The sequence below is a fragment of the Camelus bactrianus genome, chromosome 9 (genome assembly GCF_048773025.1).
Source record: "Camelus bactrianus isolate YW-2024 breed Bactrian camel chromosome 9, ASM4877302v1, whole genome shotgun sequence".
Classification (NCBI taxonomy): Eukaryota; Metazoa; Chordata; class Mammalia; order Artiodactyla; family Camelidae; genus Camelus; species Camelus bactrianus.
The window spans coordinates 28,114,550-28,142,344 of NC_133547.1; the positions used below are offsets into that span (position 1 = coordinate 28,114,550).

General features: G+C 34.7%; 1 protein-coding gene across 29 annotated transcripts in view; it reads left to right on the top strand.

Moving 5' to 3' along the window:
• Positions 1-899: 899 nt before the first annotated feature.
• CCDC18 (coiled-coil domain containing 18) overlaps positions 900-27,795 on the top strand; it is a 133,796-nt gene continuing 106,900 nt past the window's right edge. For 22 of the 29 annotated variants that reach the window (XR_012509093.1, XR_012509097.1, XR_012509094.1 and 19 more), the window contains exons 1-11: positions 900-1,075; positions 2,244-2,379; positions 2,868-3,042; positions 5,270-5,431; positions 6,938-7,044; positions 7,511-7,639; positions 14,105-14,201; positions 15,522-15,643; positions 16,557-16,848; positions 19,063-19,187; positions 20,046-20,206. Coding sequence is in view for 13 of the 29 variants with exons in the window: in XM_074369965.1 (XP_074226066.1) it covers positions 2,246-2,379; positions 2,868-3,042; positions 5,270-5,431; positions 6,938-7,044; positions 7,511-7,639; positions 14,105-14,201; positions 15,522-15,643; positions 16,557-16,848; positions 19,063-19,187; positions 20,046-20,206 (1,504 nt within the window). In the remaining 16 variants the exon portion in view is untranslated. Of the gene's footprint in view, positions 1,076-1,487; positions 1,564-2,243; positions 2,380-2,867; positions 3,043-5,269; positions 5,432-6,937; positions 7,045-7,510; positions 7,640-14,104; positions 14,202-15,521; positions 15,644-16,556; positions 16,849-19,062; positions 19,188-20,045; positions 20,207-27,795 lie in introns of those variants that run through there. The other 7 variants (XM_045513196.2, XM_045513199.2, XM_045513202.2 and 4 more) reach the window with 7 other exon arrangements.

Here is a 27,795-nt window from a genome sequence, read left to right on the forward strand (position 1 = left end):
TCCCGCAGGCCCGGCGTCAGCACCGCCCACTTGGCACCCCATCGGCCTCGGCGCCCCGGCTCCCCTCCCACCAATGGGCGTCGCGGCGGTGACTGTGGGAAGTGTAGTTCTGGGGGAGAGGCTGGGCCTCGCTCGCGGACCTCAAGTCCCGACAGGCCCCGTGCCCGGCGCCGCTCCACGCACGGCCTGCGCCGGGGGCGGGGCTGCGGCCGAGGAGGCGCGTCCCCAACGGCTCCCGCGGCGGTTGGAACTCGGCGTGGCTGGGGCTCGTTGCTTTCCCGCGTCCTGTGTCGGGGGTTCCACGCCCGGGCCCGCGAGCCGGTCCGAGGTTTCCGAACGCAGACCGGAGCGCGGCGTGCGCCGTCGTCGGGTGGGTCTCTCACCGCGACCTCGGTGGCGAGCGGCCGCCTCTGAGGGTGGGAAGCGGCCCGCCTTGGGGAGCTCGGGTCCGCTCCCTCTCCGTCCCTTGGATGCGTTTCGTCTGGTCCTCGGCCTTGCCGCGCTCGCTGCTCTGCAGGGTTGTATTTTAGCTGAAGAGAAGTCGGAGGGGAAGCTGTCATGTTTTCCTCCGCTTCTTCCAGGGGAACCGGTTTTGTCAAATTGAGCGTTCTTGATACAGGACAGTAACTGTAAAGTTAGCACCTCCTTCCTGCATGAGGAGGCCTTTCCCACCGCAGCCCATCTCCGTACGGGCAGGGATGAGCGCTTGTTCTTCTGCGTGGAGGGTGTGCGTGTGCGTGTGCGTGTGCACCTGCACACGCGTTGTTCCTGGGGCCTGTAGGTACCTGAGGGGCTTTCCCACGTACGTGGATTTGGTTGAATCATGATATCGAGTGGCATTTTAGAATTTGTCCAAATTTCCTTTACCCCCTTTTTCCCTTCACCGCCCTGTAGGGAGCTAGAGATGTTGCAAAGGTAAAGCAGAATGGGGACCGATCCGTTGACTTTTGTTTGGGAGAGTCTTCTCATTTAAGCCGAAGCAAATTTGTGGAAACGAGGAAAGAGGATAGAAACATTTTTTTCTCTACAAAGATTCCATAACATTTAATTTCCTGCCACAGTTTCTAACAATAAGGTGAGAGTTTTCTTTTGATCTTACTCTCTACATTTTGAGTGAGGAATAAATTTGTCATGTTATTTTAGCTGCGTGAGAAGGAAGCGCAGTTTAGTAACCATCATTCGAGGAAAATATTGAGTTTCTCTTAAGTGCTTTACAGTCCTGAACAAAATACACAGGACTCCTAACCTTTTGGAGTTTGAGATGCTGTCAGCATTCTAGAAGGGTGATGAAAGAGATATTACAATGATAAAGGTAAATGGGATCTGAAAGAGGAATGTAATTTTAAGATATACAGAAAGGTGTAGTGGAGATTACAAAGCCTTCATTTTAATTGTATTATTAATAATATGTGTCTTAATATATAATAATTATATATTTATTATTACTAATAGAATGTGGTCCTTTATCATGGTTTTTGTGTACAAAGGTACTTAGAGAAGTTCACAACCCTAAAGATACCCATCAGTTGAAGAAACAAAAGCTTTAAAACCTCATATATTTCTGTGAGTTAACAATTCTGCTAATGTCATTTTGATCTCTGGTTGTGATGTGAGTGTGTATGATTTTTAAATTTTATAAGCATAGTGAATGGGAGATCGGGATAACTTTTATCTGATATAAATTACCTTTAAGAAAATATGAATGATTTTAATGATACCAATTTTGTTAGACGTTCAGAGCTTGTAACGTGATTGTGTAAGTGCAAACACTTCATGTTGAAGTTAGTCTGTAATAAGGAAAATGCAGCGTGACAGTTAAAGGGTCTTTGGCTCTTGATGACTTAGGTTCAGGTTTTGGTTCTGCGGTTTACCGTTTGTGTAACCTTGAACAAGTTATTTAGTTCGTCTCATTCTTAGTTTCTTCATCTTTAATATGGGATGAAAATACTTAGTTACACAATTGTTAGAAAGATTAAAGGTGCTTAGTAAAGGGGAACTATATTAACTATACCCTGGCTATAATGAAAAATGGATTCATTGAAATGCTATTGAACTTTCCGTTATGGCTTTACACTGCAAAGAAGTTGATTGTTGCTGGGGGTTTTGTTTTAAATTACCATGAAAGATTTAACGACATTTGAAATAGAAAAATGATGAGTTAAATTTTATTAGAGTGAGAGTATTTTGACTGACACCACAGATTCTTTAAGGCAGGGTACGAGAAATTCATTTCTTTTTTAAAGAAATGGAATCTAGTTCATCAGACTACTATAATAAAGACAATGAAGAAGAAAGTTTGCGTGCAAATGTTGCTTCCTTAAGACATGAACTGAAGATAACAGAATGGAGCTTACAGAGTTTAGGAGAAGAGTTATCCAGGTGAGTTAAGTAAAATTACGTATGGAATTCTGACTATGACATTAATTTATGAATGTAAAATGTATGAATTTCATTATTAAATACTATGTTTCTGATGTGTCCGGAATAGGAAACAATGTTCTATAATTTTGAATATAACTCTTGGTTTAGGGAAAAAGTAGAACTATTAGAGAAACACTTACATATTAAAACCTTTAATATATTGGGACTCAGCGTATAAAATACAAGTTTGTGCTTAGTTAATCTTTTATTATTATGACTGTTTTTTGAAACTTAAGTAACCTTAGCATAGAGGCTCTAGAAATACATAGATTGCTAGTTTAAAACTAATTATGGTTTATTTTAAAGTTATGAAATACCTTAAGTTCATTTGTAGCATCTGATTTCCAGCAGCATTTCAAGTTCTTTCCTTTGTTTTTTAAGTATATAGGAATTTAGAGTGAATACTTAAGTATCGAATAACTGAAATGTATTTTTTTTTTTTCTAGTGTTAGTCCAAGTGAAAATTCGGATTATGCCTCTAATCTCTCAAGGTGTGAAAGGCTTATTCTGGAAGATCTTTCTCAGCCTAGCCAGCTTGGACTTTTGAATTACTCACCTTATAAAAAAATTTGTAAGATGCCCAATGGGGGTACTGATTTTCAAAAAAAGCCAAGAGATAAGGTTATTGTTTTTAGCTCTGTTTACTTAAAAGAGTTTTAGTTTTAGACCTGTCTACTTGAAATACTTTCTTTTTGAGTTTTTTCTTCAAATGACTTATTCATGTTTTCCATAGTCTTTTACTATAGTGCTCAAGACTCTGAATTTAAATATAGTGGTTCTTGTTCTGTCCTAACAAGTTAGAGAGTAGTTATTTTGGTACATCCTATTTTTAAGCTTATATATTTACTACCTTTTTGCAATTAAGTATCTTGTTTTCTTAAGTAAATTGTAACCCTCTTGATTATAGCACTGTACCACGCACGTAATAGGTAATCAGTATTTATTAAGTCGTTACAGTATACTTACTGGTTAGCCTGGATCTGGTGCTCCTTTCATTATCTCTAAATTTTGTGGATGATGTTAGATGTCTTTCCTGATCTGGAACTCACTCTCTCTCCCTCTTTTTTATGTAGTCATATTATCTATCTCGCTGTGTGTACTCTTCTTCCTTACTCAACCCTTTTATCTCCTTTTCCATGCTCTTCTTTTTTATTAATCCTCTGCCAGCATGCATATATACATATGGTTGCATATGCACACTGTAATCTTTTTTGATAAAAATTTGCTCTTCCCTCTTCAGAAAGCCAACAACTGAGATTTTCTTTTTTAAGGAAGCTGCTTGATGAAGCTATCTGAGCCTACATTTTAGAAAATAAATTCAAATTCCGTGCCTACAAGGATTATGTAACTTTGGGAAATGTGATATCTATTCTAATTTGAATTGCTGATTGTTTTTATTATATATATGCCTTCGTTGAAATCACTGAATTTTACCATAAGCAAAATCAAAAGACATATGACAAATTGGAGGGGACAAAGTATTGGTAATGCCTATTAAAGACAAAGAGTTAATCTCTTTAGTATATAAAGAGCTCCTAGAAAGAAGGAACGATCAACAACCCAGTGTGGAAATATGGGCAAAAGACGTGAATGGAAAAGGAAATTAAAATGATCTTCAAACAAATAAAAAGGTGTTCAATCTCAGTCATAATAAGAGAAATTCACTACCAAATTATTAAACATCCAGATATTTGACACTATTTGTTGGCGCTATTAGAGGGAAATAGGCAGTCTCATACATTGCTGGTAGAAATGCAAAGTAATACAACCCTTATGGAGAGGCATTTGGTAAAATTTACCAGAATCACAAATGCATTTACCCTTAACTTAGAAATCCCTTTTCTGGAAAACTACCTTATACAGGTACACCTGCACAAGTACAGAATAAGGCATTGTTTTTCATAACAGAAGACTAGAAATAGCTCAAGTGTCTAGTAATACTGGACGAATAAACATGCAGTGGAAATTGTAGCTGAGGGGGTTAAAAAAAAAAAAGAATAGGAATTTCTCACTAAATTGATTGTTAAGAGATTTCCAGAATAAATTTTTTAAGTGAAAAATGTAAGATGCAGAGCACCATATGTACTATGTTGGTTTTTGCATAAGGAGCTGTGGGGACTGAGTAATTTGTGTTGCTTGTATATGCAGGTGGAAACACTAGAAGTCTAGATTAACACCTTCAATAACTCTCCTTTTCAGGAGTTTACTATTTTTTGCTGTCTGTTGTTATAAAAAAATTCATAAGCATGAAACTTGTAAAGATGGTTGCCTGTCTACTAAAGATGGGAATGATCCTTCTGTATGTACTCTTTTATATAGTTCTGACTTTTTAATTGCATAAGTATATAACTTATTCAAAAAATAAAATTGAAATCATTTTGAAAACCTCAACTCATGAAAATTAAAATAATTTAAAATGTATATTCAAAAGAATATAATAGAAACATATGTACAGTTAAAGAATAATTTATCCATTTTGTTTTTGGTGGACATTTGGGATTTTATTGTTTTTACATCTTTAATCTTCAGGTGCAAAAGCTTCTACCAGATTTATACCCAGGGGTAATATTGTTGAGTCTTAGCATGTTCAGCTTTACTGGATGACATCAAGAACTCTTCGAAAGTGTACCACTGTTTTCCAAGCTGTGCTTAGTTATGCACATGTTCACCAGCAGTGGAGGAGAGAGTCCTGATTGTCTCACGTATCCCCACCAACACTGACTAAATGTCTTAATTCAGTTTTCCAAACTGCTTAATCATTTTATTGATAATTGTTCATTATTTCCATTAATGACATGTAATGCCTACTGAAATAATCTAAAATAGATTGTTCTTTTTCATTTTTCAGATGTCTTTTTCATCTTCTGCCTCTGTGGATCAGGAGATCAAAAGTCTTCGAGAGAAACTTAATAAACTTAGGCAACAGAATGCTTGTTTGGTCTCACAGAATCATTCTTTAATGACTAAAATAGAATCTGTTCACTTTGAATTAACTCAGTCAAGAGCAAAAGTATGTTTCTTGAAGTGGTGACTATGCCAACAGAAAATAATTCTAATCATTTTAGGATTTATAATTGGAAAAATGTTCATTGTATTGCCTTAGTGTGTTATGCATAATAATTTTTATTATGATAATATAGTATCAACATGTTATAGAATCAGTTTTATGTGAATTTAATATCTGAAAAGTAGGAGAACTTGTGTAGTTTATGCATTTAGATAAGTCATAGTTTCTAAAAATTTAAAGATTACCAATTTGTATGGTTTTACTTCTTGTAGAAAGGAGATGTAGCTTGCTTATTTTCCTCTTTGAAATAATAAATTCTCATATTGAAAGCTTAAAATAGAAAAAAGAAAAGGGAGAAAAATAACCAGTTTCCACCATCTAGGAACTACCTAATTGGTTTATTACATAGTTGAATCCAGACTGTTCGAATAGTTTTCTTTTTTCCTGTGTTTTACTTCTTACGTAGTCAAAGCATTTTCTGATGTACTTACTTAGCTTTTACAACTGTCATTTTTTTATGGTAGCATGATGTTTACTTATGTGAGTATAACCATAATTTAATTAATAATACCCGTTTAAGTGGTTTCCTGTATTTTGCTGTATGATACAAAAAATTAGAAGAAACCAAAATGTCCAATGATAGAGGCACGATAAAGTAAATCATGCTATATCTGTGCAATGGATTGCTACAGAGCTTTTTGTTTTTTAGGTAAATATATCAGTACAAAATGCAAAGTTGACTTTTATGTACCATTGTTAGGTTTAAGTGGTACAGTATGTGTGAAGGCACTTACAATGGTGTCTGCACAGTCATTTCAAAAACTTACCTAATTTATTTAGTGGCAGAAAAACATTACAGAGCAACACGCACACACAAACACATAAAAATGTAATAATTGTTTTTTATGAAATGAACACACGTGTCTATATATTTGTGTTTGTGTGTGTATAGCTATACATACATATGACATATCTAAGGGCAGGGCTATGCTTCACGATACTGTTGATAACTTCAGGAAGGATTAGAAGGCCATGGTAAGGCTTTCACTATTTGCTTTTATAGATAGACTGTTTTAAAATGGGAGCTTTTTATTTTTGTGTGTGTGTGTGTGTATTTTTCAAACAGAACAACTGAGCCGAAGGAGAAAAGCTGCTGCAGTGAACATAAAGCTTTTTTGGTGTTTGGGATTATTTCTGGGATAGATTTCTAGAATGATCAAATCACAAAGAATTTGTTCAGGCATTTAACTGCACTCTACATTCAGTATTCTGATTTTTGGTTGTTGTTGCATTTCTACATTTTACAACTTCTTTCTGGGAGAAATACTTTGTTTTTCTTGCTGAGACTGGCTTGTGACGATGGCGTGGCCATGTAGATCAGTAGACAGGATGCGTTTCACAATTCAACAACTGAGGAGTACCACCCCCTGTCAGATGGTAAAAACCTAAAGACCAAGTAGATTAATGTATTTTGTGAGGAAAGTACTCTAAAAGTTGTTTTTGTTTTAGGTTTCTATGCTTGAATCTGCTGAACAACAGGCAGCCAATGTGCCAATCTTAGAAGAACAGATTATAAATTTGGAAGCAGAAGTTTCAGCCCAAGATAAAGTTTTGAGGTAAACAGACTTTTTATAGCTTTAAAATTTTTATTTCCTACTCTTTGACATATCTTATTAAATTTTGTCCACCACCCCAATAAATCTATAGTGGTCTATAGACTGTCTTAGAACTTGTTGAATCTATTTTTGGTCCATCATACTTCCTCTTGGCTGCAGGATACATGTAGTAAAATGGAGGCTAAAAAAGACTAAGATGGTATGATATGATAATGCTTCTAGTATCTGATCATTAAATAGGATATAAGCTTTTATTTCAGATACATTAATCATTTGATAGAAATATCCCTTTATTCCTTATAAAAACCCATAGTTGACAAGTGATGAATATGCCTTTTTTCTATCTCTTGTTAAATATTTATTTCTCTTAACTGAGTGATTTAGGTAATAGAATTCCTAAAGTTGAACTATTCTTGCCTACCTGGAATAATCTCTTCAACAGCCTTTAAAAAAATCTGTTTTATAGAGAGGCAGAAGATAAATTGGAGCAGAGTCAGAAAATGGTGATTGAAAAGGAACAGAGTTTGCAGAAATCCCAACAGGAATGTATAAAGTTGAAGGTAGACTTACTTGAACAAAGTAAACAAGGAAAGAGGTATGCGTTTTTAAAGCAAATAATTGTTTTTATAGGGGGAAAATATATTATGCCTATTTAAAATTCTACCTGGTTTTTGAAGTGGAAAATTTTTAGAAATCTGGCAGTAGAATAATTTAGTGTTCTTTTTTTTTTTTGACCAATAATTAAAAAAAAATTTCCATTAAAATTTTCACATGTGGACTTTATGTTATTGGTATTTTGAATTGGTATTAATTCCTTAAAGCTAGGTAATGATTATTTACTTACTTCTGAAATTAAATAAAATTTGTAAATGTGGTTGGGTCTCCTTTCGGAATATGTAAGTAATGCCAAAATACCTATTTTGTATAAACCATGCCCTAAGATAAAGTTTTATAGGTAGTTTTGACCGTATAACCATTAACTTCGAATGTCAGTTAACTTTTAAACTAGTAAAGATTATAAGTTTTTTAGTTTAATGAGATTTTACATTATAATAATGTGAATTATGATGAAAATTAGAAAACCTGAAGCAGTGATGTAAAACATATTGCATATCACAGCTTGTGATATTCTTAAGGGAAAAACTTAGCCTCCTGTGCATATATTAAAATTAATATATGAATGAGCTAAAACATGCAATTTATATAGTCAGGAAAAAGACATAAAAGAAAAAAACCTCAAAAGAAAAATATAAGTAATTAAATAATAAATATTTAAGGGTGAAATGATAAATAGAAAGCAAAGAAACAATAGAGAATCCCCAAAGCCTAAATCTGGTTCTTTTCATAGTGACCAAGATAATGGGCATCAGACAAGGTTAATCCAGGAGAGAAGACACAAAAAACAATATTGGAATTGAAAAGGGACTCCTAAGTTACAGATTTAGCTATGATTTAAGAAATAAGACCAAATACTATGAACCATTTCAGCATAATACATTTGAAAACTTAGACTAAATTATTTTCCAACAAAATAAAGTTTAACAAAACTAACTTGAGAATAAATTGAATACTTTACTAGATGTCTAGCCTGTAAAGATACTGAGTCACTAGTCAGAAACTTGTCCACAAGAAAGTAAAATAATTAAGATGATGATGACAAAAGGAAACAGTCCCATTATGGGCCACAGTGGCTAAAATGAAAGACTCACAGTGTCAAGTTTTGAATGTTGTGGAGCAGCTGGAATTCTAATACCTTTCCAGTAGGAGTATAAATTGATAGAACCACTTTGGGAAACTGTTTGCCAGTATCTACTAAAGCTAAACATAAGTAACAGAAATGAAGGCCTGCATCTGTCAAAGGACATGTGCAAGGATGCTCAAAGTCGTTTTATTCATAATAGCTAAGTGTTCATCAACAATAGAATCAATCAATAAGTAATATTATATTCACATTATGAAGTATAGGCATCAGTGAACAAGAGCAACTATAGGTATTTAACAATAGGGATGAATGTCACAGATACAATGTTAAGCAAAGGAAACCAGATGTAAAAGAATGCTGTGTATTTCCTTAAGAACTCAAGAATAGGCAAAATTAATATATGGTATTAAAAATACAAATGGTGTGTACCTTTTTGGGTAAAGAGTATTGGCTGAGAGGGTGTACAGGGAGCCTTTTGGGTGCTGGAAATATTCTATATTTGATCTGGATAGTAGTTATGTTGGTATATACATATATACAGATTCATTCACCTCAGACTTGAGCACTTTACTCAATAAAAAATTAAAGTAAAAACTGTAGGTTAAATATGAAAAAACTTACAGAAGATTGGTACGCTCTTAGTGGAGTTTTAAAAATGTTCTCAGGATGTGTTTTCATCAGATCTGGAAAGACATGCAGACATGGAAAATGCTGTCATGAAAGAAGTGTTTATACTCACAGATTTCTAGAAGTAGGAGACATGACATGTCATGTAGACCATACAGAGAAGTATTAGGGTTGATTAGGAGGCAGAGAGAATTGAGGAAAACATGAAAAGAGATATTACTGTGGTTTCTGTGGGAAGAAATGGTTGAGGTAGGGTAAGCAGCCTTTGGATTGGTTAGCGTGAATACTCTCAGTGGGCTGAAGTGTAAGACTGTCCTGAGTTGTCTGGTACCTGGTCTGAGGAATTTTGGCCCAGAGCGTAAGAGCCAGATAGAGGAATGGGGAGTGGGCTCTGGATTACTTAGTTTGCACGTGAAAGGTGCATGCCCAGGTGAGGAGTTTACTGTCTCTGAGAATTGGCTAGCCTGGGGAGTGCCAGTTTTCCTAGGGTCAGTAAGGCCCCAGATGTCAAAACATCAGAATAAAAAGACATAGTGCAATGGAGAAAGTCATAAAGGTTTATTGAAAGTCTTAAGATCTAACTAATAAGGTATATACCATTTTTCTGGATGGGAACCTAATATAAAGGTGTCATGTTTTCCTAAAATAATTTATACATTCAGTATATTTCCAATCAATATCCAAATAGAATTTTTGGTAGAACTTAATGAACTGACCCTAAAAAGCATATGGAACCCAGGTCCAGGAACAAACAAGGCAATTTTGAAGCTGTGGACCAAGGGGGAGAACATGCCTATAGATACCAAGACTTAGAAAGTTATGCTAATTAAGTCAGTGTGATACAGTTACAGGAATAAAAAGATCAGTGATACAGAACAGAGACTCTAAAGCAAGCACACATACAGTGGAAACTTGGTATGTAACAGGTGCCATTACGAATCAGGGCAAAGGATGGAAGAATCAGTAATTAAGGTGCTGGACGAACTGACATGTGTTTCGTATGTGATACAATGAAAAGGGCACAGCACCGTTTATGTGCTATGCCTCTCAAGAATGAATAGCTTGAATTAAATCACAAGGAAACATCAGACAAGCTCAGGTTGGTCTTCTGTAAAACAGCTGTTTATTCTTTACAATTGTCAGTGTCATGAAAGACTAAGAAAAACGGAGAAGATGTTCCAGATTAAAGAGACTAACGAGACTTGATAACTAGGAGCAGTGTGTGATCCTGGATCAGAAGAAAGAAAATTCTATAAAGGAATTATTGGGATAATTGATAAAATTTATATGGGAATTGTGTATTAGACAGTGATACTGTATCAATTTTAGATTTCGTATGTTTGGTAGATACTTGTGGTTATATGAAACAACATTCGTATTCTTAGGCGATAACGTGCTAAAGTATTTAGGGGTAAAGTAATTACTCTAGCATACAGTTTAGTGCAAAAAAATCAAGTGAGAGATAAAAGGCAATGGTGGCAAAGTGTCAAAAAGTGGTGAATCCACATTAAGGGTGTACTGATTTAAAATTTTTTTTTAAAGTTCAAAAAGTGATGCTGGGAGAATTGATTATTGATTAAAAAATTAGGTTTTTTTGCCTCATACTGTACCTGCATTTAAAAAAAAAATTACAGATGCATTAAAGGCCCAATTGTGAAGGTAAAACTTTTAAGAGAAAATACAGGGGAATAGTTTCTAGGTTGTTTCATGATGGGGAAGAATATTTTAAAATGAGAGTCAGAAGGCATAAATATTATACAGGGAAAGTTTGCTTAATTTTAAGTTCATTAAAATAAAAGCCTCTGTTGTATAAAACACATCAATTAAGATGTAAAAAAGACAAGCCAGATGCTTGGGAGAATACCTGCAAATAATATAGTTCACAAAGATTAGTATCCAGAATTTGTAAAGAACTCGCATGAATCAGTGAGAAAAGCAGGGGAAAATCCAGTAACAGAAGACAGAATCTGAAGAGGTAAAGGACTGGAAACTCAAATGGCCAATGAAACATGAAAGTTGCTTAATCTTGCTGTCATCAGAAATGCAAATTAAAACTACAGTGAGGTTGTAAAGCTACAGTCATCATTAGGTTGACAAAAGTTTTTAATTTGATGATAGTTATAATACCCTAATGAGCATTTTTGTGTGTAAACACTTTTCTAAATGCTTTAGGTTTATAACTTATTCCTCAAGCACATGCGATCACTAATATACTCATTTTATAGCTGAAGAAACTGAATTAGAAGTTAAGGTCACCAGTTAGAAGGTCGTAAAGGTAGAATTTGAACCCAAACACTGTGGTGCTAGGGCCCACTGGATTGAAATCCATGCCCGAGGTAGTAGTGCAGAGCAGTAAGCTAGAAAGATTTTGGAAACAGATTCCATTCCCTATAACCTGTGAGTTCTTGGCCAAGTTACTTAACCTTTCCCTGGCTCATTCTTGGGGAACTGCCTTTATTACAGATTGTTGGGAGGCTTAATTAGGTTACTATTTTATTGTTTTTCTATACTGCTTCAATCTAAGTGTGGATGAAGATGTGATGTAACAAACTCATACACATTTCTGGTTGGGAGAGTAAATTGTTATAATTGCTGTACTGATTTTTTTTAAAGGATTTAATAAAATTGGAGGTGCACTTTCTTAGTACCTTCAACTTTGAAATACCTTTTGGAAAATGTCTAGCAGTTCAGCTGCTAGTTATTTGTCTTAAAGAAACTCTTGCACGTATTGCCCAGGAACTGTGCACAGGAATGTTCATTGCAGTGTTGTTTGTATTAGCTGGAATCAACCTCAATGTCTATCAACTTAGAAAAAGAAGACAAATGATCGTATTTATACAACAGAATAGTATATAGTTGATTTTAAAAACTGAACCATAGTCACATGGGTGAACATACTGATAACAAACAAAAGAGTTCTGCAGAAGGATGCCATTCATATAAAGTGTAAAACATGGAAAAAAGGCTACAATATTTCATTGAATGTAAGATTCCACAGATTTTAAGATGCACTGTTATTTTAATAATCACTAAGAAAAAATATCACCATGAAACTGTGACATACTATCAGTCATAAAATACGTATCAGTTTTAGAGATGTTAAAAAATGTGAAAACAGTATTTGTATTAGAATAGATGAACTATGATGTACTATTTGTGGATTTTTAGGTTAACATGTGAATGTACAAAATGTATCGTAATTAAAAAACAAAGTCAGACTAGGGTTACCTCTGTGGAAGAAGTCAGGGGAATGGGATTTGGAGGCGAACACAGAAGGACCGCAACTCTGTAATGTTTGTAATGTTTTATTTACCTAAAATAAAGAAGGCTACATGAAACAAAAATAGCAAAGACTTAAGATTCATGAAAGTTGGGTTGCTAGTAGCTGGATATATTTATCCATTCTTTTCTGTGTGGCTGAAAATATCATGACCTTTTTAAAAAAATTGGTGGTGAGAAAGGGTAGGTACGTGTAAAGTGGATAAGTTTAGCTTGAAAGGATGGATGGCAGAGGAAAGCAATATATCTGTTGAGCTTTTTGTCTGTTTAAGTGAGCAATGCAGGTTCTCTGAATTCAAGCTCTGCCAGCTAAGGAATGGAATATATTCTCTTAGATTTTCAAATAAATCCCTTATTGTTTAAACTCTATTTTTTTATCTGAAACTTGGAACCAAGTAGACATCTCTTATATCCACAGTTGCTATCCAAACTTAAGAACCACATATATTCAGGAAGTAAGAGATACTTTCACTTGAGTTTGTGAGCTAATAGAGAGGAGACTAAGGATATAGAAGATAGAGTAAGTTCCTGAAAGGGAAGAGCTAAGGTCCAGAGTATAGATAAAGGAATTCACCTTGAATAAGAGGAGAATCACTAACTTCAAAGGAATTGATGAAAATAGGCTTGAATATAGAAAAGTTTTTAGGTGTGAGTATGAAGCTGATCAAGTTCCAGCCTAGTAGTCTCAATTCAGTGTGAGAAGTACGAGGAAAGGTCCGGGTCAGCTATGAGGTGCCACAGCGTTGATGGACTAAGACAGTGCTTGGTAGTGGTTGGATTTTGTTGTTCAGATTTTATATCTTGTATTAATAGAAGTTACTGTTGAAATACCTTTTTGAAAATTTAATTGGCCTTTGCAAAGATCACAGAATTAACTGAGTATTTTTAATATACTGGACAGTGGACTAATTCTGTAATACCTGATCTTTGAAAATTTATTAAATAGCCTCAGGCTACATCCCTAATCTGTTTTTGGCAGACAGAGAAAAAATTACCAACAGAATGTATGTATGTTTCCAAGTTTATGTTTGTAAGTGTTCTATGTTATATTTTATTTTTCATATTGTTAGAGTGGGGAGATTATTGTAGTCTAATCTTCATTTTGCTGTTTTTAAGCCTTGTACTCTTTTTTTTTTTAAGCTACTTGATGTTTTATTTTTATTTATTTTTTTAAACTTTTTTTTAAATTGAGTTGTGGTCATTTTACAATGATGTGTCAAATTCCATTGTAGAGACAATGTTTCAGTTATACATGAACATACATACATTCACTGTCAGATTCTCTTTTGCTGTGAGCCACCACGAGATCCTGTACTTATACTCTTTTTTAGCACAGAGAAATCTGCTTCTCTAGTTATTCCTTACAATTAAATACAGGTTACTTTGAAACTTAAATATACTAGTGCAGAGCATTCTTTACTTTTTTATTGATTATCCCTTTTTGAATTTTAGAGCTGAACGACAAAGGAATGAAGCTCTATATAATGCTGAAGAGCTGAGTAAAGCTTTCCAACATTATAAAGAAAAAGTGGCTGAGAAACTAGAAAAGGTAAGACACAGTTGTGCAAATTCAGTGTTTTGTATTACTGTTCATATTCTGAAAATAAAAACAGACATCAGTAGAATATCTTTATGGTTAAAGCAGGGAGTAATTTTTATGATCTCATTCATAATAAAATCATTAAAACAAAGAATTTATAACAATTAAGTATAATCACAATTTTCTTATAATGAGCTGAAACTTTTTATCCAAATAAGGAAAAAAGAATGAAGATAAGAGAAGGAAAAAAGTACAGAGAAAGGTGGAGTGAATGAGCAGAGCCTGGAGCTGCAGACGTAAAAGCAAGAAATTTGTTCCCATCACCTCAGTGAAAATGAAGGCAGAGTAGATTATGTAGCCTTATAGTGGCTTAATTACATTCATTGAGTATCTTCAAGTAATACGAGATAATAACCCTGTTTAGAGGGAGGCCACATGTTGGATGTTCAAAATGTTATTCAGATAAATTCTTTATGTCCTTAACTAATATTTATAAATTCTGTTCAAGGAAACGTAGAGGGTAGAGGAAAGAAATATTATTGTTTAAAATAAAATCAAGAGCCCATTAGATACGGAAATCTGAAGTGTGAATTAGTAAGGTCACTGTTTTGAAAGTCTTGGAAAAGACCCCTGTGGGAATGAAATACTGTAGAAGGGATTTCTTCCTAGGGTAATCTGGAGGGGGAGGTAGGATAGAGTACCTAGTGGGGGAACATCCTCTGGGAGAGGGAGGACTTCACAGAGGAAAGACAGGAAAATGTAAGAGATATTTTTTTACACTTCTCCTTAGGATTATGAGTTTCAAACTGCTCAGCAGAGACCTGTAGTTAGATAGATACAACAATGGAAGTGGGGCAGATCTGTCCAGTCCTCCCCTCCCCCTACTCAAACCTGGGTGCTTGACTTTTATCTATCTTAAATTTGGGGCTGCGATTTCACTGGGGTGTTCTGTGGCTAAAATTTCAAAAATTACCTCTCTCAAACATTTGCACTAAAGTCACATTATTCTGTAGTAACTTGATGCAGCATCTTTACGTGAGTTGCTTGCCTTGTCCACGTGATGCTAGAGCACTTCTGCTTTCAGGTAGTAGTGCCATTGTCCCTCTGTTGAAGGTTCTTAACCTTTTCTGGACAGGTAGTAGCATCCACCTCCTTGTTCTTTGTTACTGCCTAGGAAGTTCACTTTGCTCCTTTCACTACAAGGCTGGGGACTTAAACTTGTGGAACACTTACTCCCCTCTCTTGCTTATTTCTGAAATCACTACATTTTAGTTTGAAACACCTAAAACTTATGATCTCATTAGTGTGTAAAACAAATTATTGTTTTAGGTTCAAGCTGAAGAAGAAATATTAGAGAAAAATCTAATTAACTGTGAAAAAGAAAATAAAAGGCTACAGGAAAAGTGTGGTCTATATAAAAGTGAACTTGAAATTCTGAAAGAGAAATTAAGGTACAGTATCCTGTTGTAGAAAAGGATTTTTGTGTGGAAATAGAGAAAAGCTGAAACATTTTAAAATAGAATATTTTGAATACTATAATTATGGCCTTAAATTTTATAGAAAGATATAGGCATTGTAACTGAAATTGTTTTCTATTTATAAAGTTAGGATTTTAAATGAATGAAGCATGGTGTTGATATTAATATACTTGTAAATATAAGTAATATGATCAACATATTTGCTTTAAGTATATTTAGAAAAAATTAGCACAAACACGATGTCCTTGTAGTGTGACCGCATTAGCTAGTTAGTAAAATACGTATTCTTAATATCATCAAGAATCACTAATACAACCTTCTCATTTCAAGGATGTTAAAAGTGTGAAAAGAGGAACTGATAAAATACAATAACGGTTCTAAACATTAGATTGTTCAAATGTGTGACATGTTTTTATAGATACACATAGATATTAAAAAATATTACTGCCTTGTAATCTGTTAATAGTTAATTAGACTCTGTCTTTTAGAATTGTGGCTAATAATTCATGATTTTTCCTTATACTATCTGAAACTTCTTTGTATTGCAAAATGTGTCAGGATTTTGGAGTTAGCTTTCCTGTCATACGCTTTTAAAAAGGGAGCAGAAATGCTTCCAAGATAGTGGGGTTATTCTGCCCAACTACTTACTGTGAGACACTGGGCAAGTTTTGTAAGCTTTCTTTGCTTCATTTTCTTCACCTGTGAGCAGGGTGTAACAGTCGCGCCAACCACATTAAGTCGTGAGTCCCTAGCTTGCAGAAGGTAGGCACTTAGTGAATGTGAGCAAGTATTGTTATTTCAGAATTAAGCCTTAAAATATCTTAAAAGTAGATTAACTAAATATGATTATTGAAAATGAATGCATATTTTCATTTTTGTTTCTTAGGCAGTTGAAAGAAGAAAGTAATAATGGAAAAGAAAAATTAAGGATCATGGCAGTGAAAAATTCCGAAGTCATGGCGCAACTAACTGAATCTAGACAAAATATTCTGAAGCTAGAGAGTGAGTTAGAGGACAAGGATGAAGTACTTAGAGAAAAATTTTCTCTAATGAATGAAAATCGAGAATTAAAGGTTCGTATTGCAACACAGAATGAGCGACTGGATTTGTGTCAGCAAGAGATAGAAAGTTCAAGGGTGGAACTGAGAAGTTTGGAAAAAATTATGTCCCAGATGCCAGTAAGTATGTGTGACAAGGAAAAGTTTACCAAAGTGCTTTATTAGAGATCATTTTGTTGTTGCTTTGTTACCTTCTGTTTTTTTTCCTTTACATGTCTACTTTCAGTCATCAGTTCTTTTCTGATCTTTTTTTCCCCTGCACTTTCCTTTCTACCATTCCACCCTTTCTCAGTCTCTCAGTCACCATGTATAAGAATGGCACCAAATTTAAAAACAAAGAATAGTTTTATTGAAGTAACACTTACATACCACAAAATTCACCCATTTTAAGTGTAATGTTTCAGTGATTTTTAGTAAATTGACAAGTTTTGGAACAATTACCACAATCCAGTTTTCAAACACTTCTGTCATTTCCAAAAGTTCCCTTGTGCCCGTTTATAATTAGTTCCTGTATTCACCCTCACTCCTGGGGAACCACTAATCTACTTTCTGTTGGAGATTTGTCTTTTCTGGACATTTCATATAAATGAAATTATACTATATATGGTCTTTTGCATTTGTCCTGTTTTTGAGGATCATTCGTTGTGATGTATATTAGTATTTATTTATTTTTTAATTATTGAATATTATTCTTTTACATGGATATGCCACATTTGATTTATTCATTCACCAATATATGGATATTTGGGTTGTTTCTGCTTTTGGTCTGTTATGAATGATGCTGCCATGAACATTGGTGTACAAGTCTCCGTCCACATATTTCTCTCGAGTAGATACCTAGGAGTAGAATTGCTGAGTCAAATGAGTAAATTTATTCCAAACTGTTGTCAAAGTGGCTGCACCATTTTACATTCTCAGCAGTAATATATGGGGATTTCTGTTTCTCTGCATCTTAGCCAACATTTGTTACTGTCTGTCACTTTGATTATAGTCATCTTAGTGGGTATGAACTGGTATCACCCTGTGGTTTTAATCTGCAGCTCCCTATTGACTATGTTGTTTAACTTTTCATATACCTATTAGAATTGCACAGAACATTAAAATGTTTGTATGGTAGTAGCTTCTCTATGAGTTATATAGATGACCATATTATAGATGACCATATTATAACTAGGAGATTAGGAAGAAGGTAAGTATACTTGTGTTAGAAATTTGTTATTGATAGGTTCAAAATAAAAGTGAGATGAGAGAAAGGTAGGTAAATGTGTCATGGCTAGTTTCACATTTGGATGGATGGTAGACGCTTACCAATTTTAAACTGTCGTGAAATTATGAAGCTGAAAGGGACCTTAGTAATCATCTGGTTTGCTATCATCATTTTATTGGTAAAGAAATGTACTCAAGGAAGTAAATAATTTGTCCAGCTAGCTAGTGGCAAAATTAAAACTAGGATGTATGATTCTTGGTTCTCATCCCTCTGCTGTATCTACTTTCCTAGAATACTGATTATTTGCTTAGAGTTTTAATGTCCTGTTTGCTTTTGAAATTTGATAGTAATCAGATTAGGTAGTATTCATTTTAAATTGATACTTCCATTTAACTCAGTGTCAAGAATTACTTGATATGTGATTCTCAAAGTGGTGTGGTAATACATGCTTGATCCTGTGTGACATGGTTTGGAAATGTGAATTTTTTCTATTTCCAGAAAGTGTGATTTAGTTACAGTTTGAAGGCAGTAGTCAGTAAGTGCTTACCTTGCCCCTTTTCACAACTAATTTAAAAAATTCTCTATTTCTTCAAACATATGGAATATATATAGAGACCAATGTAGCATATTTGCTAAATCTGGGAAACATATTGATATCTACTTCAGATATTTTTAGATTAAAATTTTATAGGGAAATAAAGCTTTATTTATATACCTCATTAGCTCTCCATTGCCTTCCTCTCTCCTCAGAGGTAGCCACTATTCTGAAATGCATGTGTGTCCTCCGTATTTTAAATATTGTCATATATGAATGTATCTAGAAATATGTGTATATATATAGTTCAGTGGATTTTTGAAAATACTACATGTGTTTCTGTTGTTTTTCACTCAATATTATGTTATGTGATGTCTCCATAATAATTTATATGATGCAGGTTTATTTTAACTATTGTAGTTTTTCCATTATGTTAATATTTCATGATGAATATATACATTCTCCTATTGATAAGTGTTAGATTGTTTCTATTAAATTTTTCAAACACAATTTTTCAAACTTGGGGTTTGTCATAAAACAAATGGTAACATAGATATTATAAGTTTATATATGTTTGTTTTTAAACTTGCAGTTAAAAAGAGAAATGTTTGGTTTTAAATCATCTCTTTCTAAGCATCAGATGAGTATTTTGTCAGACAAGGAAGACAGTTACATTGGCTGCTGTGAGACGAATAAAATGGTGATTTCAGAATTGAGGTACGGTTTTAAGATACTGAAGTTGTAGCAAATGCAATATTTTAAATTGGTAATCAAATTAAGATCTTTAATCAAGAAGTTGAAAAATATACAGAAAAGTCCAGAGAGTATTATAACAAATATCCATATTTCCACAACTAAGAATTGATTCTCCTTAACATTTTTTGATATTTTTTTCAAATCCATTTCTTTAAATAAAAAGTAGAATATTACAGGGTGGATAATACCCTTGGATCCTTACCACGAGTCCCATTCTCCTCCTGGGTATCCCCCATTATGAAATGGGTGTATATTCTTCACTTGATTTTGTGTATAATTGGACTCATACACATAAATACACTGTTTTTATGTTGTTTGTAGTTTTGCTTTTTCACTCACCATCATTTTTTAAATTCATCCATGTTCAGGTAGGTAGGTAGAGTGATTGCTCAATGGACAGATTAGTTTAGTTAGTTTTGATTTAACAGCTGTGTAAGAATCTATCCTATAACTACGTCACAGTTTATCTGTTCCTTATTGATAGTTACCTTAAAATTCTAGTTTTCTTTTGTTAGAAATAGTCCTGCAGAGTACATACTTATACATGTTTCCTGTACAATATGCGGGAGTTTCTCTAGCAGATATTTCTAAAAATGAAATTGCTGGGTCATAAGGTGTGTTATCGAGTGTCTAAAGTAGCTGAACCAGGTTATAATGTAATCAGTGGTATATGAGAGTTTCTCTGTCCAGCCAATAGTAGACCTATACTAGAGTTTAAAAACTTTTTTTAATTAAAATTTTTTTAATTTGAAAAGGTGACAGTTATGAGGTACTTTTCTAGAATCTTTCTAATGTTTGGTTTATTTTCTTTTGTGCCAGGATTAAGCTTGCAATAAAAGAGGCAGAAATTCAAAAGCTTCATGCAAACCTGACTGCAAATCAGTTATCTCACAGTCTTTTTGCTTATAATGACAACCAAGAAAGTGGCAAATTAAATAGTTTAGAAACAGAACCTGTAAAACTAGGCGGTAATCAAGTAGGTGAGTATATATTATATTCAATTCTTTTACTAAATTATAATCAGAGTTCTTCATGATAGTTTTTTAAAGAAACAGATTATCAGTTATCAAACATACTTAATAATCTGTTGTTGCAAGTAATGTATTGCTAAAACAGCAAAAATTATTTCTTGAACTTTGCATCATTCTTTAAAAATGTACTTTATTGAAGTAGAATGTACTTACAATAATGTGCATCCATGTAAGTGTAAATTTCTATGCATTTGGTTAATGGTTTTTTTGATATGTTTATATACCCATTACCATCACCACCATCAAGACATATAGTAGTCCCCCCTAATCCTCAGAGAATACTTTCCAGGACCCCCGTGAATGCCTGAAGTTGGAAATAGTACTGAAGCCTATACAGTACTATGTTTTTTCCTATGCATACGTACATAACAAAGTTTAATCTATAAATTAAGCACATAAGAGATTAACAACAACTAATAATAAAATAAAACAATTATAACAATATACTATAATAAAAGTTATGTGAATGTGGCCTATCTCTCCCTCAAAATATCCTATTAAAAAATCGTATACAAATTTAATGCAATTTCCATCTTCACACATTGTGGCTATAAACTTTTTGCAGTTTGAGGTGTGACAGCAAAACTAGCACAAATTTCTTTTTTCTTCTTCACAGTTTCATGAAGATTCTTTCTCACCATAAGTCTTAGCAACCTCAATATAAGATTTCTTTCCTTATTAAGTTTAGAACTTTCACGTTTTCCCTTACAGGAAGCACGTTACAGCTTCTCTTTGAGATACTTGAATTGCTAGCATCACTACTCTTGCACTTTGGGACCATTGTTCAGTAAAGTAAGCATTCCTTGAACACAAACACTGCAATACTGCGACAGTGTTTGATTTGACAGATTTGATAGCCTAGATGGCTACTAAATGACTATTGGGAGGGATACATAAAACAGAGGGGTTATTTCCATACTAAGGTGTTGGAGCTGGATGGCAAGGGACAGTGTAAGACTTCATCATGCTACTCAGAATCTCAGAATGGCACATAGTTTAAGACTTATGAATTGTTTATTTCTGGAATTTTCCATTTATGATTTTTGAGCCTCATTTGGCAGCAGGTAACCGAAAGCATAGAATGCAAAACTGAGAAGGGAGGACTACAGTGTAACATTTTCCTCAGGATCCTTATACCCCTTCCCAGTTTACTTTGGGTTTAATTTTCTCTTCTTTTAAAAATTTTCTTAAAGTGAAAGCTTAGATTGTCAATTTTAAACCTTTATTCTTTTCTAATGTAAGTATTTAAGGAAATAAACTTCTTTAGGCAGTGTTGTAGCCGCATCCCACTAATGTTTGTATGTTATGTTTTCATTTTATTCAGTTCAGAATAACTTACCTCTTGTATGTATTTCCAAATATTTAGACAATTTCCAGTTATCTCTCTGTTATTAGTGGTGGACATTAGGTTGTTTCCATTAATCGAAAGAATTAATGAATGAACCTGATTGCAGTTTTTTAAATGTTTTAATACTCAGTTCATTGGCCAGCATATGGTCTGTCTTGATGAATATTCCAAATTCACTTGAGGAAAATCTGTGTTCTGTCATTACTGGGTGGATTTTTCCCCTAGTTCTTTCGAGATACAGTTGCTGTGCAGCACTGTGTAAGTCTGTGCATAGTGTGATGACTTGACTTACATATATTGTGAAATGACTACCACAGTAAGTGTGGTTAACCTTCATCATCTCATATACATACAAAAAAAGGAAAAAAGTTTTTTTCCCTTTTGATGAGAACTCTTAGTACCTACTCTCTTAACAGCTTTCAAATCCATGATACAACCTGTAACCTACTGTCATCAAGTTGTACATTTTGACCCACTTTTATTTTTAATATGCTTGGTTCTTAGCTGATAATTAACATGAAGGAATCACTGTCCAGAAGAAAACTTTCAATATTTGTAATAATAACAAATCACTTTAATATCTTTTTACTTTCATTTTTCAGTTTTATTAGGTAGAATTGTTAAAATGTGACTGCACATATATAATATACTGCATGTAAATAAATATATTCAATGTACTGCACATTTTAAAAAGTTTACATATATGTACTGTTCATTGTTTCTAAGAAAGTTTAGAACTTTAGCTTTTTTTATAAACATTTTTTTACTGAGTTATAGTCATTCCACAATGCTGTGTCAGAGCTTTTAGCTTTTTAAACTTACATAGTTATGAAAGGAATAAAGCCAACCACAAAATAAGAGTTATTTCAAAAAGATACATATACCCTACTATTAACAGTAACATTATTTATAATTGCCAAAATATGGAAGCATCCTAAGTACACATCAATAGATGAATAAATAAAGAAGATGCAACATTTATATGTAATGGAACACAACTCATCCATAAGAAAGAAGGGTATTTGCCATTTGCAGCCCTTCATTCACTTTTTTTCCTTTTCACTTCAAAAACCAGAATTTTATAACTGGCATAAACATTTCCATTGCATCAAAAAGAACAACATGCCTAGAAAAGCTTAACCAAGGAAGTTACCTATACTCTGAAAACTGTAAAACATTGATGAAGGAAATCAAAGACAATACAAAGAAATGGAAGGATGTCTTGTGCTCTTGGATTGAAAGAATCATTATCAAAATGGCAGTGCTACCCAAAGCAAAAATACTCAATGACATTCTTCACAGAACTAGAACAAATAATTCCAAAATTTATATGGAACCATAAAAGACCTCAAACTGCCAAAGCAGTCTTTTGTAGATCTTTTTTTTTTTTCTTCTCTTTCATCTTTTTTTCTCTTTTCTTATAGTTTGATGATTAGAGAAGGTCCTTTAACTTTTGTTGTAAAGCTGGTTTAGTGGTGCTGAATTCTTTTAGCTTTTGTTTATCTGTGAAGCTTTTGATTTCTCCATGAAATCTGAACGAGAGCCTTGCTGGATAGAGTGTTCTGGTTGTAGGTTTTTCCCTTTCGTCACTTTAAATATACCATGCCACTCCCTTCTGGCCTGTGAAGTTTCTGCTGAAAAATCAGCTTATACCCTTATGAGAGTTCCCTTGTGTGTTATTTGTTGCTTTTCTCTTGCTAATTGTAATATTTTCTCCTTATCCTTAATTGTTGTCAATTTGATGACTGTGTGCCTTGGTGTGTTCCTCTGGGTTAATCCTGTGTGGAATTCTATGTGTTTCCTGGACTTGGGTGACTGTTTCCTTTCCCAAGTTGGGGAAGTTTTCAGTTATTATCTCTCCAAAAATTTTCTCAGGTTCTCTCTCTCTTCTCTTTCTGGGACCCCTGTAATGTGAATATTAGTGCACTTCATGTTGTCCCAGAGTTCTCTTAAACTATCCTCATTTCTTTTCGTTCTTTTTTCTTCTTTTCTGTTCTGCAATAGTGATTTCCACTAATCTGTCTTCTAGCTCACACTGATCCATTCTTCTGCCCCCTTTAGTATATTCTTGGTTCCTTCTAGTGTGTTACTCATTTCAGTGATTTTATTCTTCAACTCTGTTTGGATATTCTTTGTATTTTCCAACTCTTTGCTAAAAACTTTACTCTGTGCATCTATACGCCTCTTGAGTTGTCTGAACATCTTCACCATCATTATTTTAAATTCTTTCTCAGATAAATTGCCTATTTCCTCATCACTTAATTCTTCTTCTGGGATTTTATCTTGTGACTTGGCCTGGGAGATATTCCTCTGCTGCCTCATATTGTTTACTTTCTATTTTTAGGTAGGTTAGTTAATGTTTCTTGACCTTGGAGAGGTGGCCTTCTGTGGGAGACATCCTATGCGTCCCAGCAGTACACTACTCTTCTGTCACCTGAGGGCCAGGGTCCTCCAGTCCCTAATGAGTCTGGCCTGTGTTTGTGGATTCCTTCCACAGGCTTTGGGGTTGTTGTTTTCTTTTTTCTGATATCTGCCCCGTGGTGGATGAGGCTGGACTAGAGACTTATTCAGGTTTCCTTGCAAAAGGAGCTGGTGCTTGCCCACTGCTGGGTGAAGCTTGGTCCTGGACCTCTGGTGGGTAGGGCCCACCAGTGTCTAGAGTCCTTTGTGGCTTAGGAAGTCTGATGATGGGTGGGGCTGTGTTCCTACCCGGTATGTTGTTTGGCGTGAGGCTTCCCTACAGGCTGCTGGGTGAGGCTAGGTGTTGGTGCTAATGATCCACTCAAGATGTCAGCCTCCAGGTAAGCTCATGTAGATGAACATTCCCAGAATGTCCACCACCAGCTTTTACGTCCCCTGGGTGAGCTGCAGCCGTCCCTTACATCCCCAGGAGACCTTCCAAAACCAGCAGGCACGCCTGGCCCAGGTTCCTATGAAATCACTGCCTCTGCCTTTGGACCCGGCACACTCGAGATTCTGTGTATGCTTCCCAAGAGAGTGAAGTCTCTGTTTCTCCCAGTCCCGTGGGGCTCCTGGAGCTAGGCCCCACTGGCCTTCAAAACCAGATGTCCTGGGGTCTCCTCCTCGCAATGCCAGACACCCTGGCTGGGGAGCCTGAGTTGGGGCTTGGAGCTCTCACTCCTGTGGGAGGGCCTCTGTGACTTAATTATTCTTCAACTTGTGGTCGCCCACCCCTGGGGGTATGGGGCCCAATTGTATAGTGAGCTCGCCCCTCCTACCATCCTGATGTGGTTCCCTCTTTGTATTTCCTGTTGAGGACCATCTTCTTTGCTAGATTCCAGTCTTTTCTTCGATGTTTGTCTAGCAGTCAGTTGTGATTTTCTTGTAACCTACAAGGAGAGGCGAGCTTGTGGTCCTACCACTCCGCCATCTTGACCGGAAATCTTCTGGCCCTTGCTTTTTTTCTTGATGAGTCTGACTAAAGGTTTATCAGTTTTGTTTATCTTTCAAAGAACCAGCTCTAGTTCCACTGATGTTTTCTATTATTTTTTCTTAGTGTCTATTTCATTTATTTGTGCTCTTTATTATTTCCTTTTATTAACTTTGGGGATTTTTGTGTGTGTGTGTTCTTGTTCTTTTTCTGGTTCCTTTAGGTGTAAGGTTAGGTTGTTTATTAGAGATTTTTGTTTTAGGATGTAGGCTTGAATTGCTATAAACTCTCTTAGACTTGCTTTTGCTGCATCTCATAGATTTTGGACATTTTGTTCCCATTTTCATTTGTCAACAGGTATTTTTTAATTTTCTCTTTGATTCCTTCAGTGATTCATTTGTTGTTTAGTAGCATATTGTTTAGCTTCATATGTTAATTTTTTGTGTTTTTTTGCCTTGTAGTTGATTTCTTGTCTTACTGTGTTGTGACCAGAAAAGATGCTTGATACGATTTTAATCTTCTTAAATTTATTGGGACTTAACCTTGAGTCCTAGCATGTAATCTGTTCTGGAGAATGTCCCATGTGGACTTGAAAAGAATGTGTATTCTACTGCTTTTGGATGGAATGTTCTATATATATCTTTTAATTATTGTTCTGTTTTTGTGGTTCTTTTTTATTTCTTCTTTTGCTCCCTTCCCATGTGATTTGGTGACTGTCTTTAGTGTTACTGGATTTCTTTATCTTTTTGTGTCTATGTAGAATTTTGATTTGAGTTTACCATGAGGTTTATATGTAATGTATTATATGTATATGTGTGTATATATATATATATATATATATGAATGATTACTTTGAGTTGATAATCTCCTAAGTTTGAACATATTCTAACAGGATAGAGTGTTTTTTGAATACTAATTATGTTAAATTTGCTAATGGTGTTGTTTACACCTTTTATTCCTAATGGTTTTCTTTGAACTTGTTCTAATCAATTACTGAGAAATTAGTGTTGAAATCTTCAGATATATATGTGGGTTTTTAAATTTATCCTTTCAATTCTGTCAGTCTGAAGTCTGCTTTGTCTGAACTTAATATAGCCACTTCAGCTATTTTTTTAATTGAGGTTAATTGACATACAACATTGTGGTAGTTTTAGTTGTTCAACATAATGATTTGATATATGTTAATACTTCGAAATGAATACCAGAGTAAGTTTAATTAACAGCCATCACTATACATAGTTAAACATTTTAAAAAATTTTAGTGAGAATTTTTAAGATCTACTCTTTCAGCAATTTTCAAAGATACCAGACACTATTACTGATTACAGTCACCATGCTGTGCACTGTATCCCCGGAGCTTGTTTGTCTTGTAAAGGAGTGCTTGCACCTTCTGACCACTTTCACCCGTTTCACCCTCCCCCAGCCCTCCCGCTAGCAACCATCGATCTGTTCTCTGTGTCTGTGAGTTTGGATTTTTGTTTTGTCTTGTCTTTTTACATTTAGCATATAAGTGAAATATTACAGTGTTTGCCTTTGTCTGTCTGAATCATTGCAGTTAGTCTATGTCCTCAAGGTCTAGGATGTCCTTTTTTTTGGCAGTATATTATACATTTTATACAACATTTTCTTCATCCATTCATCTGTCAGTGGACACTAGGGTGTTTCCATGTCTTGGCTATTGTAAATAATGCTGCAGTGAACATAGGAATGCAGATGTGTTTTCAAGATAGTGATTTTGTTTCCTTTGAATAAATATCCAGAAGTGGAATTGTTGAATCATATGATAGTTCTATTTTTAATTTTTTGAGGAACCCATAGTGGCTTTATAGTAGCTGCACCAATTTACATTCCTACCAGTGGTGTGTAAGGGTTCCCTTTTCTCAACCAACAGTTGTTATTTGTTGTCCTTTTGATAACAGCCACTCTGACAGGTGTGAGTTAGTATCTCACTGTGGTTTTGACTTGGATTTCCCTGATGATTTGTGATGTTAAGCACCTTTTCACGTACCTGCTGGCCACTGGTGTGTGTTGTCTGGAAAAGTATCTATTCAGATCTTCTGCCTTTTTTTTTTTTTTCTTTTTGCTGTTGAGTTATATGAGTTTTTACATATATTTTGAATATAACCCCAGATACATGATTTACAAGTATTTTCTCCCATTCCGTAGATTGACTTTTCATTTTGTTTGTGGTCTCTTTTGCTGTACAGAAGCTTTTCAGTTTGATATAGGCCCACTTGTTCGTCTTTGCTTTTGTTACCTTCACTTTTGGTGTGAAATCCAAAAAATTCACTGCCAAGACTGACGTCTTGGAGCTTACAGGCTATCTTTTCTTCTAGGAGTTTCATGGTTTCTAGTCTTATGTTCACATCTTTAATCCATTTTAAATTAATTTTTGTGTATGGTGTAAGATAATGGTCTAGTTTCATTCTTTTATTTTATTTTACATTTTTTATTGAGTTATAGTCATTTTACAGTGTTGTGTCTAGTTTAGTTCTTTTGTATGTTGCTGTCCAGTTTTCCCAACACCATTTATTGAAGAGACTATTCTTTCCCCAGGGAATATTCTTCACTCCTTTGTTGTAAATCAATTGACCACATATGCATGGGTTTATTTGTGGTCTTTCTAGTTTATTCCATTGGCTGTGTGTCTGTTTTTATGCCAGTACCATACTTTTTTTGATGACTATAGCTTTGTAATATAGTTTGAAATAAGGCAGCATGATACTCCAGGTTTATTCTTGTTTGTCTTTTGTGGTTCCATATAAATTTTAGGATCGTTTGTTCAATTTCTGTGAGAAA